This window comes from Oncorhynchus mykiss, chromosome 19 (assembly GCF_013265735.2).
Source record: "Oncorhynchus mykiss isolate Arlee chromosome 19, USDA_OmykA_1.1, whole genome shotgun sequence".
Taxonomy (NCBI): Eukaryota; Metazoa; Chordata; class Actinopteri; order Salmoniformes; family Salmonidae; genus Oncorhynchus; species Oncorhynchus mykiss.
In genome coordinates, this window is record NC_048583.1 from 48,725,417 (window position 1) to 48,737,972 (window position 12,556).

General features: G+C 45.2%; 1 protein-coding gene across 2 annotated transcripts in view; it reads right to left on the bottom strand.

Annotated features, from left to right (window-relative positions):
* Positions 1-12,556, bottom strand: part of LOC110498373 (rho guanine nucleotide exchange factor 10) — an 80,448-nt gene that overhangs the window by 26,413 nt on the left and 41,479 nt on the right. For both annotated transcript variants that reach the window (XM_036954986.1, XM_036954985.1), the window contains 5 exons: positions 12,050-12,220; positions 10,131-10,276; positions 8,344-8,528; positions 2,662-2,777; positions 1,727-1,854 (listed from right to left, as the gene is read on the bottom strand). In XM_036954986.1, the coding sequence (XP_036810881.1) occupies positions 1,727-1,854; positions 2,662-2,777; positions 8,344-8,528; positions 10,131-10,276; positions 12,050-12,220 (746 nt within the window). The remainder of the gene's footprint in view (positions 1-1,726; positions 1,855-2,661; positions 2,778-8,343; positions 8,529-10,130; positions 10,277-12,049; positions 12,221-12,556) is intronic.

Consider the following 12,556-nt stretch of genomic DNA (forward strand, 5'->3'; position numbering starts at 1 on the left):
AGAGAGAGAGAGGGAGGGGCAGAGAGAGAGAGAGGGAGGGGGGGGCATAGAGAGAGAGAGAGAGGGGGCATGGGCAGAGAGAGAGGGCGAGAGAGAGAGGGGAGGCATAGAGAGAGAGAGAGAGGGGAGGCATAAAGAGAGAGCGAGAGCGAGAGAGAGAATGTGTTGATACAGTGATAGGATCCATTATACAGTGTGTTGCTCAGAGCCCACTCAGTGCATTGAAATGTAACACTGTGGTGTATTCCAACATGTTGGTATGGTAGGAGTGAATGAACATGAGTAAATAAATGCTGATTTTAAGTCAGTGCACTACTTTTCTGCACTATTTTCAAAGATTTATGCAACTGCTCAGTGATCCTGATTTTGAATACAGCCCACATATCTCCCACATCCCCAGATGACACAGAGGAACAACACAGTGCTGTCAGAGGAACTTAAGAGCTGAAGGGACATGTGATCCTGCTCTCTGACAGCAGACAGGGCTGTGAATATTTCAAGACAACAATGATTACAACAGCTAAGAACAGCCAACATAAATACCACATCACAGAAGGATCTCTCTGGCATGCAACTTCCTGTTCACTCCCTCTCTCCATCTGTCTCTCTCTCTCTGGAGTGTTGTTTTTAGATGTGGGCGATCAGAGAGGAATGAGAGCAGCAGAGTTGTATCTCTAAACGTGATGCCCTGCAGTCTCAGGGGTCAGTGTGAGTAAACAAGGTGCTGGTTAGGTCCAGAAGGGACCATGTGCAGGGAGGGAGTACTCTCCTATAGTAATGAGTTGATGAAACAGCTGCACTGTCTTCTCTGAGGAGATAAACACACTGCTCCACAGCAGAAAGCACAGAGCTCTAACAGACTAAATCATACCCCTGAGATCAGACTAGGACAAAGTTAAAGTTGTTACCACCGTGACAGTAACACACTGTGCTCATTCCTGAATGGTGAGAGGAGACAGTGAGGGAGAGAGGACATAGGGGCCTAACCTAGTGTGTGAGAGAGAGACAGCAGTGTGGTGGGAGTGAGGTCTATGTGTGAGAGAGAGAGACAGCAGTGTGGTGGGAGTGAGGTCTATGTGTGAGAGAGAGACAGCAGTGTGGTGTCAGTGAGGTCTATGTGTGAGAGAGAGAGACAGCAGTGTGGTGTGAGTGAGGTCTATGTGTGAGAGAGAGACAGCAGTGTGGTGTGAGTGAGGTCTATGTGTGAGAGAGAGACAGCAGTGTGGTGTGAGTGAGGTCTATGTGTGAGAGAGAGACAGCAGTGTGGTGGGAGTGAGGTCTATGTGTGAGAGAGAGACAGCAGTGTGGTGGGAGTGAGGTCTATGTGTGTGAGAGAGACAGCAGTGTGGTGGGAGTGAGGTCTATGTGTGAGAGAGACAGCAGTGTGGTGGGAGTGAGGTCTATGTGTGAGAGAGAGACAGCAGTGTGGTGGGAGTGAGGTCTATGTGTGAGAGAGAGACAGCAGTGTGGTGGGAGTGAGGTCTATGTGTGAGAGAGAGACAGCAGTGTGGTGGGAGTGAGGTCTATGTGTGAGAGAGACAGCAGTGTGGTGGGAGTGAGGTCTATGTGTGAGAGAGACAGCAGTGTGGTGGGAGTGAGGTCTATGTGTGAGAGAGAGACAGCAGTGTGGTGGGAGTGAGGTCTATGTGTGAGAGAGACAGCAGTGTGGTGGGAGCGAGGTCTATGTGTGAGAGAGAGACAGCAGTGTGGTGTGTAAGACACTGACTTGTCCGGTTTGCCAGGCAGCTGCAGCTGGATCCTACAGCGGTCTGCAGCCCGGATCTCTTCCTCCTTCTTCAGGATGAGACGCTGCAGACCTGACACCCAATCATGGGCCACCGCAGGGTTAACATTCTAGAGGAGAGAGGGATGGAGGGATGGGAAAGAGCCAGAGAGAGACATAAAGTATTAACACAAGACACTGCTTAAACCACAGCCCCATAATGTCAAGCGAGATCTATAACAGCCTTCAATCATGCCATTGGGCGAGCAGAGATTGACTCCACACACCAGCTCTTCCAAATTGACCACAAAAGCGTGTGTGAGTATGTGTGAGACACACGTCTCTCTGTGTGCCTCTGGCCTGTTCTCTGCTCCCCACCACTCTCTGACAGAAACATGTCTCTCTGTGTGCCTCTGGCCTGTTCTCTGCTCCCCACCACTCTCAGACAGACAGAAACATTTCTCTCTGTTTGCCTCTGGCCTGTTCTCTGCTCCCTCACCACTCTTAGACAGACAGAAACTTGTCTCTCTGTGTGCCTCTGGCCTATTCTCTGCACCCCACCACTCTCAGACAGACAGAAACATGTCTCTCTGTGTGCCTCTGGCCTGTTCTCTGCTCCCCCACCACTTTCAGACAGAAACATGTCTCTCTGTGTGCCTCTGGCCTGTTCTCTGCTCCCCCACCACTCAGACAGACAGAAACATGTCTCTCTGTGTGCCTCTGGCCTGTTCTCTGCACCCCACCACTTTCAGACAGACAGAAACATGTCTCTCTGTGTGTCTCTGGCCTGTTCTCTGCTCCCCCACCACTCTCAGACAGAAACATCACTAACACTGGCTAGTTGAGTCTCACAGCCCAGCACGACTCAGCACTGTCTGCCCCCCCCCCACCCACACCCCCCACCCACACACACACACACATTTATATATGCGGCTCACCTGGTAGTTTCCCTTGAGGCTTCCGATCATGCTGGAGATCTGGTTGACCAGGCTGAGGTCGTGGATGAGGTTCTGCAGGTCCTGGTACAGCTGGCCTGGACCCATGTACAGCTTATCTGAGAGGAGAGACAATGACAAGTCAATAAACTATCATGTCATTGTCAACTGAGAACTACATTATTACCAAATAATGTTGGTAGTAGTAGTAAGTTCTGATTCACAAAGCTGAGCCCATATCCCATCTGAACCCACTGACCCAACAATATGAGCCATACAAATCTCAAAGGCAATTATTGTGCATTGAAAGCAGGAGGTAAAATAAGACACACTGCCAGACAAAGTCAGTCTGTTTCCCAACTTGGCATGGCTCTGAACCGTGTGTGTGTGTGTGTGTGCGCGTTGGAAATGAGTACCGTTACCCAACGGCAGTTTCCTGGTGTTAAACTTCCCTCTATTGCGCTAGCGTGTGTGTTTCTTTGTAGATGTGCCCTGCCTAACCGAACCAACAGGCCAGTGAAGTAAGGGATTATTGTGTTTCTGTGCGTCCAGCTCGGGACAATGGGCTGCTTTGTTGTCAGCGCTCAGCCTGTATATCAGGAAGAGACACAGACAGAGAGCCAGACTCCTCAGAGAGAAAAAGGGAGAGAAAGAGGAGAGGCCCCCTGTAGGTTCTGCCAGCACATAGCCTTCTCTCAAGGCTGTAACTCAAATTAAACCTGCAGCACAGAGAGGACCCTCCTCATCTTTCAGACATGCCTGCCAACAAGTCATCGTACGGTAGGATTTGCAGCATATGGTACTGTCAGCTAACAAGTAAGAAGGCAAGCTCTTAAAGATGATTTCACCATATGACTTTTCAAGTTAAACGTGGTCTACCACTCATTAGGCAGCACATTGGAACTGGGAGGGGGTAATGTGAACGGGAATCTCTGGCGCCAGGATTCCTGGAGCTCCCTCTGGTTTTGCCAGTCTACTTTCTGTGGGGTCTATAATGGCCCTTCACACTGCCGTAGTGTTCCAGCACCATGGCAACCGCTCCATTCTTCCCCAGGGCTGCCGAGAGAGGACACTCAGAGAAACTTCCACCCCGTTTGACATGCACTAAGTACTTCACGTAGGTGGTGGTCACACTGGAGACAGAAAGAGTCATTCAGAAAAGGATACTTCAGATTGTTTACATGCAGGAGCTAATTCAGAGACGTTCTCTTCATCATGTACCAAGATATCATTCCACTTCTGAATATGTCCAGGTCACAGAGTATCATTGAACAGTTTTACTGTTACAGACAGTGTGTTGGGTTGAAAGCAATTTGAAAAGTTTATGGTTGACAATAACAATTTGTCCTAGCTTCAGAAACATGTTAAAAATGTATGTTCTATTGAGCTAATTGTCTTGTCTAATGAAGTTAAAATATTCCCGCCTCATTGGTCTTAATTTTAATTTTATTTAACTAGGCAAATCAGTTAAGAAAGAATTCTTATTTTACAATGACGGCCTACCCCGGCCAAACCCTCCCCTAACCCGGACGACGCTGGGCCAATTGTACGCCGCACTATGGGACTCCCGATCACGACCGGTTGTAATACAGCCCGGGATCAAACCAGGGTCTGTAGTGATGCCTCTGGCACTGAGATGCAGTGCCTTAGACCCCTGTGCCACTCAGGAGCCCTATGATGTCTTTGTGTGGTTGGAACCCGGTCAAGGCAGAATCACTGAATAAGCTTCAGTCACGCTCATTAGCTTGTCATCCATGGTAATTCTGCAGGCCATCATTCATCTCTATGACTATAGATATATGTTCTGACAAACAATGACAATATTCCACAATGAGACTGAGCGCCATGGACAAGCTGAACCTGACCTGTTGAGCAGTCATCTCTTCTGGTGGTCCCAATTAGCTATGCTAAGTACAACAGACATGAGGCAAGCAAACAGACATCCAGAGCAGAGCACAGGAAACTGTGACATCATACGCTGGACTGTCTTTTCATTGCCTCCAGTAGGCAGGTCACCAGTTGCTTTGACAGAACATACTGGACTACGGAGGGAGGGAGAGAAGCTGAGCGAGGGTTTTTCCCACTTAAAATGCCTGGCCAGAACAGACACACAGAGAGGACTGACTAGGAGGAAAATGTCATCAGTATTGAAGAAATGATATGGGTCATAGACAAAATATGGGGGAGTGACATGGCCTGATCCATTTCTGTCAGGTAAAAATGACCATACCCTAATGTAATGTTTTCCATTCTAGCTCCATGTCCCAATTTAATTAGCTAACATTACTGAGCTGAACCAGACTGCAGTCCAGTTCATATGGATCTCCCAAGAGCAATAGGTTACTGGATGTATATATAGGGGTCTAACCTAGCTCAGGACTAGACAGCTGGCTAGGAATATGCCTGCCTGACTGTCAGCCCAGGGTCCAGATGCTTTAGTTGACTGTCTTTAGCCCCCATCAGGCCATCTGTGGATGGGAATAGAGGGCAGATGGAGAGCTGACGGGTGGGTGAGTGGGTAAGAGGCTTTGGGAAGGAGAGGGGACGGGGGTTGGCAGTTGGGCAGTGGAGGAGAGGGAAGAGAGGAAAGGTTGCTTATCCCCTGGCATTTCAATGAGTAAGAGGATGAGAGGAAAACAAGAAATGGCCCATATGTTCAACGTCACTCCGGGTCCTTAACAATATGGATGGAGAGTAGTACTGTACAGTAGATCACTAATGGACTCTTAAATAACACAGGCTTACGCACAACGACATCCATTTACAGGCTAGACGGTCATCCTCTTCTCAGCATGTGGATCAAAAGGCATGGCTATTACACTATAAAGCCATTTGTAATCAGAGGCTCAACGTCTCTGTACAGTAGGCCATACCCTCGGTAATACAAATAAATACACACACACACACACACACACATCTTTTAAAATGATAAACTTGGATTAGCTACCACAACGTGCCATTGGAACACAGGAGTGATGGTTGCTGATAATGGATCTCTATACGCCTATGTAGATATTCCATTAAAAAAATCTGCCATTTCCATCTACAATAGTAATTTACAACATTAACAATGTCTACACTGTATTTCTGATCAATTTGATGTTATCTTAAATGGACAATTTTTTTTTGCTTTTCTTTCAAAAACAAGGAAATGTCTAAGTGACCCCAAACTTTTGAACGGTAGTGTATGTATATATATGGAATGAGTTTCTCTGGCTTTATATACACACGACTGGAGTAGATCACACTTGCACCACAGATGGGACTGACGAACAGAAGCCTGCATCAGAGGGCTTGGTGTAAGGGAAAAAGCCTGCCACGTCAAAGCCTGCCATGCACAGGAAACGACTGTCACCTCTGTTCATAACCTCTAGCAAAAAATATCAAATATCAACATAGTTACTCCATAGCTATTACAGCATCCACCATGCCTTGCCCAGTGGGTGTCCTCATGTCACCACCTGAACACCAACTAAATGAAAAGCACACTAATGTACCGTTGCATTCCCCATTACCGACGCCTGGTTTGTAGTCAGGGTGAATGTTCTTTACTAAAAAAAAGCAACTGCCTGGTTATGATCACAAACCATACAGTCTGATTATGATGGTAGCATGGTTTCCAATAAGGAGTGCCCATGACGAGCAGCTGCCAGAGCAGGCCAGGGGAAAGAGTGAAGTCAGTGACACTGCAGCAGAGAGTGGAGCTGGCTGCTTAAAGACTCACCACAGTCTCTCTGGAACAATTTTCAAACGTCTCTCAGTGGTTCGAGATGGAAAGCCTGGCACACAGAAAATGATGGCTAAACATTTGTTGTTGGTGTGTCAAATGAATTAATGAGCAACTTTTACTCCTTGTTATTGAGTGTGGTCCTGCAACACTATAATCTGAGAAGGAGAGCCCCCCCATGTTTCATCCAACAGTAACATCAGTTAGTCATGTAGTGCATGTACTGTAGTGTTGATCTGAGCCCACTGGGAACTGGCCAGGCAGTCTGCTAAATAATTACAGTAATCATCTAGAACTCATTAATATTTCAGGGAGGGGGGTGTTGAAACCTAATCAGCACTAAGAGGAAATTGTTTTGATTTTACACACAGCAAAAGGTATTGCTGCTTGTACTGTACTGTATATGCATTGTACAGCCACTGTGCAGAGTAATGCATATTATTTCAATGTATACAACGGGTGGGTCTAATCCTGAATGTTGATTGGTTAAAACCATATTCCAGCCAATGTCTGTTCCACAATTTACCACTGGCTAAATCTATGACGTTAAAATGCTTATTTACTCTGTTCCATCTGACTGACTGTCTCATCAGCCCAGCCAAGCAATTTATAAACTTGATCTCCACTATAAAAAGCATCTAGACATTATCTCACATTTCTTTCAGACTAACATTTTATTTTTCAACTGCGGATATTTGTATAAATATTGTTGTCTGTCTCTCCGACATTTGCAACATTATTTCAATATTCATATTCGATCTCCAGCTGTCCCATAGTAATGAACGTGTTGAGAGTCGGGACGAGACAGGCAGGCAGCTTTTTTCAACCAGTCGAAATCATAAATCAGCTGGCATCATTTTTATGGATATATACAAAGAAATTTCAAATGAAAAAAGGTCAAACAAAATGAAGTGCAGCTAGTTTGCTGTCTTTCCAGGTTCCGTTTGAAGTGATTGTGTTACTGTAGCTGTGTTGTTGGCTAACTCCTCTGAACAAACAGTGTCCTGAATGGTGAGCACATTTTCTATGCCAGGTGAAATCGTGCCTCATTAGCTCATTGTTATGGATGTATCCAAATGAATGTCTCTGGAAATCAGCTTAAACAAATGCAAATGCAGCTACTGTTGTTATTCTGGCTGCACTGTTTGATGTGACAGTAAGTTAGCCGTAGTTGGCTGGCTAGCTAGCAAGGGATAAGAAGGTTGCCAGCCAGTATGGCAATGGAACATTTATAAAGAACGACCATAGATACAGAACAAAAAGACTGAACGACTGGGTCGCGTCTCTGGCAACCAAACCGATAGAACGAACGACCACCCGGCTTGGGTAGCAACCCTAGATTTGTGTCGGGACCATATCTTGTGGAAGGATGAAATAGTATGAATAAATTAATCAAAATAACATTTTTAATGAAAATATGTCAATCATTATTTGAATATGTTGATAACCAATGGAATAAAAGTGATAGTGCCCTTGAAGCCGGTGTTTGGAGGATATATTGGCACGGTTTGCAGGCCCTCGTCTTCGTCTCGTCTTCTCCTGCATTATTACTTTATTTACATTATTTTTTTATTGAACCTTTATTTAACTAGGCAGGTCAGTTAAGAACAAATTCCTATTTACAATGACGGACTACCCCGGCCAAACTCCGGCCTATCCCGGCCAAACCCTAACCCGGACAACGCTGGGCCAATTGTGCGCTGCCCTATGGGTTGTGATACAGCCCGGAATCGAACCAGGGTCTGTAGTGACGCCCCTAGCACTGGGATGCACTGTCGTAGACCACAGGCCTCACATTCTTCTATTTATGATTAATTGTGGGGTCATGATGAAACAATGTCACAAATCAGGGTTTGTGCCTTTGGGGGGGCTCTAAACTACATCTTATCCACATCTTACTCTTTTTCCAATACTAAGCAGGTGACAGATCTCTGTGGTTGCGAATCATTGGGACGTACTTGGTTTGGCATTGATGATCACCTTCTCTCCAGAGTGGGGTTGTGGGGTGAAGCGGCTGTTGTCACCCATGTCTTCACTGGAGCCAAACTCTACTACGTCCACAAAGCTCAGAGGGACACTCCACTTCAGCAGGAACTTCTGACCCAGGGCGGCGTTGCCACTACCACTGCCATCAACACTGCACCTGGATACAGAGGAGAAGGACAGGCAGAGGACTAATTCATTTCCTCACAGGGACCAATAAAGGTTTCTTCAACCAATATTACATTTATCGAGTGTATTCCTCACTGATACAGAGGGGATTGTAAACAAAAGTTCAGAAAGTTAACTGATTCACCATCGTAAGGTATGTGCTATGGTATGTACTGTATATGGTATGCCACATCAAAGTGGGGCAAATTCTTTTGAAAATGGCATGACTGTATTGTATGACTTAGACTGTACTTCATGCATGACTGTATTGTATGACTTAGACTGTACTTCATGCATGACTGTATTGTATGACTTAGACTGTACTTCATGCATGACTGTATTGTATGACTTAGACTGTACTTCATGCATGACTGTATTGTCAGACTTAGACTGTACTTCATGCATGACTGTATTGTCAGACTTAGACTGTACTTCATGCATTACTGTATTGTCAGACTTAGACTGTACTTCATGCATTACTGTATTGTCAGACTTAGACTGTACTTCATGCATGACTGTATTGTCAGACTTAGACTGTACTTCATGCATGACTGTATTGTCAGACTTAGACTGTACTTCATGCATGACTGTATTGTCAGACTTAGACTGTACTTCATGCATGACTGTATTGTCAGACTTAGACTGTACTTCATGCATGACTGTATTGTCAGACTTAGACTGTACTTCATGCATGACTGTATTGTCAGACTTAGACTGTACTTCATGCATGACTGTATTGTCAGACTTAGACTGTACTTCATGCATAACTGTCTCTACAGTTATCATGTCGCCCTATTGGCACTTGACAGCCTGGGCAGAGAGCTCCTGTAAATTTTGTAAATATTGAATCATTATGTTTTTTGTATGAATGATTTCACTTTTTGTTTATGAATAGCCAAACAAGTATAGATTTACTCTGGATTACATTTAGTTTGATGCCTAAGAATTAATGGCAAAACAGCATTTCAAGATGGCTAGCTAACAATGCTAGCTAGCTAGCCGTTTTAATTTGACTACGTCGGCCTATATTGGGATGTTTCTACTGTCTCCTTGATCCAACGGGGGGCCGACGGTGGCGAGCTTTCAGTGAGGAATTCATTGCTCCAGAACATTCCTCCAAAGTTATGAGTGTTCTGTATGCTGAGTGAGTGCATGGGGAGAAAAGAAACTGCTCAGCTACCACTGTTCACCACCTGTACCTGCACCTCACCCTGCTCAAGCTATTTATTGACTGTCACTCCATTTGTTGCTCATGTCATTCATTTTTATTGATGTTGTTTTGCTTTTTAAGCACCTTGAGATTTGTTTACCTGTATGTACTGTGTACTGCAAATCAGCTTTTAGCTTCCAAGTACGACCTACTTGTAAAAATGTAATAAACTACTACTACTACTACTTTATAAAGCGTATAGATCCTCATGTCAGAGCCAGTGGCCAGTAGCTAGTGTGGTGAGGTACAGTATAATTACAGGACACAGGCTCCTCCACTGGGAGCTGATCAGAATCATACCCATAGAGGATGCTCCCTCCAACTGTGGGTAGAAACCCTGACCAGGGTGAGTACCGTGTCTGGTGCTGGTGCTTTGGGTCTTACCGGACGTTGGGCGTGGCACACATGAGCACGTCGTTGAGCAGGAAAAGGCGTCGCTCCTTGGTCTTGATCACCTCTCCGTGGTCGTTGTAGACCGTCTCCACTATGTCATCAGAGCGAATCAGGTAGCGGCTGCCATTACTCAGAAGCTGATGGGTAAGGGAGAGAGACCAAGAGGTTAGATACAATATATGGTCTTGACGGTCTTCCCCTAGGTTCATTTATGATTTATATCAATGTGCTTTGGCAAAGTGGGTGGGGTTATATCCTTCCTGTTTGGCCCTGTCCGGGGGTATCATCGGATGGGGCCACAGTGTCTCCTGACCCCTCCTGTCTCAGCCTCCAGTATTTATGCTGCAGTAGTCTGTGTCGGGGGGCTATGGTCAGTCTGTTATATCTGGAGTACTTCTCCTGTCTTATCAGGTGTCCTGTGTGAATTTAAGTATGCTCTCTCTAATTCTCTCTTTCTTTCTCTCTCTCGGAGGACCTGAGCCCTAGGACCATGCCTCAGGACTACCTGGCATGATGACTCCTTGCTGTCCCCAGTCCACCTGGCCGTGCTGCTGCTCCAGTTTCAGCTGTTCTGCCTGCGGCTATGGAACCCTGACCTGTTCACCGGACGTGCTACCTGTCCCAGACCTGCTGTTTTCAACTCTCTAGAGACAGCAGGAGTGGTAGAGATACTCTTAATGATCGGCTACGAAAAGCCAACTGACAGTTACTTCTGAGGTGCTGACTTGCTGCACCCTCGACAACTACTGTGATTGTTATTATTTGACCATGCTGGTCATTTATGAACATTTGAACATCTTGGCCATGTTCTGTTATAACCTCCACCCGGCACAGCCAGAAAAGGACGGGCCACCCCTCATAGCCTGGTTCCTCTCTAGGTTTCGGCCTTTCTAGGGAGTTTTTCCTAGCCACCGTGCTTCTACACCTGCATTGCTTGCTGTTTTAGGTTGAGTTTCTGTACAGCACTTTGCGATATCAGCTGATGTAAGAAGGACTATATAACTACATTTGATTTGAATGTACATTTAAGGTACTCCCCAAAATATATAAATACATTCTGTAGATATTGCATGGAAGCAGTTTGTCCGATCTTACTGTAGCTTTTTAGTCTGGTCCGTGTCAAGGGTGAAATGAATATGAAGATACCATTTAGTTAGTGTAGAATATACACATACTAGTATAAGGACATGCAGTTTACAGATCAGTGTGCTTTTAGTTACATTTAAGGCACTTTGCAGCATGCACACATCCATAAAATATACTGTAGATTCCATGGGGCGGTTGTTTGCTCTTGTGGGCAGATAAACAGACAAATAATTAGACAGTAGGGAATATTGATGCCTCCGTATCAGGCTCAGAGCCATCTCCTGTATATTGCCAGATTTGTGGATAGATGGATTCTCAGTGAATCATGTGAAACATCTACAGTCAAGGCCTCAATGCCCACACAATGGAAGAAACAATCTGTTTAAACATTCAAATATCATCTAGTTATAGAGGACAAACACTGAGCCCCTATGGTCTGAAGAAGATCAATGGTGTGTGTGGACAAACTATAAACTATACTTATGGGGACCAGAAGTCCCCACAAGAATAGTAAACAAACAAACAAACATTTGACCAACTGGGGACATTTTGTGAATCCCCACAAGGTCAAATACTATTTCTAGGGGGTTTAGGGTTAAGGTTAGAATTAGTGTTAGAATTAAGTTTAGGGTTAGGAGCTACTGTTAGTTTTAGTGTTGGGAGCTAGTGTTAGGTTTAGGGTTAAGGTTAGGTTTTGGGGTTAAGGTTACAGTATAGGATTTTTTAAATAATGGGACTGAATTGTGTCCCCCCAAAAGGTTAGTTATACAAGACTGTGTGTGTGTGTGTGTGTGTGTGTGTGTGTGTGTGTGTTCGAGCAATACCTTGTTGAGGTAGCGTTCGTTCATGGCCTTGGCTATGTGTCTGATCTCACAGCGCTGGTCAGCCTCCCGCTTCTTCTCATTGAGCTTTTCAGCCAGGGTCTCCAGTTCTGTCAGGGCCATCTGTAGGGGCAGTCTGTCACTGTGGCCTGCTGGTGTGTTCTTCAACATGTCCTGTATCACATTGTATCACAGTCAGAACACCACAGAATAGCATAACATACTGTAACATGACATAACATCTGTAGGGGCAGTCTGTCACTGTGGCCTACTGGTGTGTTCTTCAACATGTCCTGCCATACAGCATGGAGAGATAACACATTCAGAATATAACAGAGCACCGATCACATCCAGAACATCTCTACACTGGCATAACATCAGTTTAAAACTATTCAGATTCTTTCAGAAGCCCAATGGGCAGTCTAAAATGTTATCCTCAGTCATAATAATTATGAGTGAGGATCAAATTTGAAGCACCTGAAGCAGAAATTATTTCCCAAGAGTATGCAC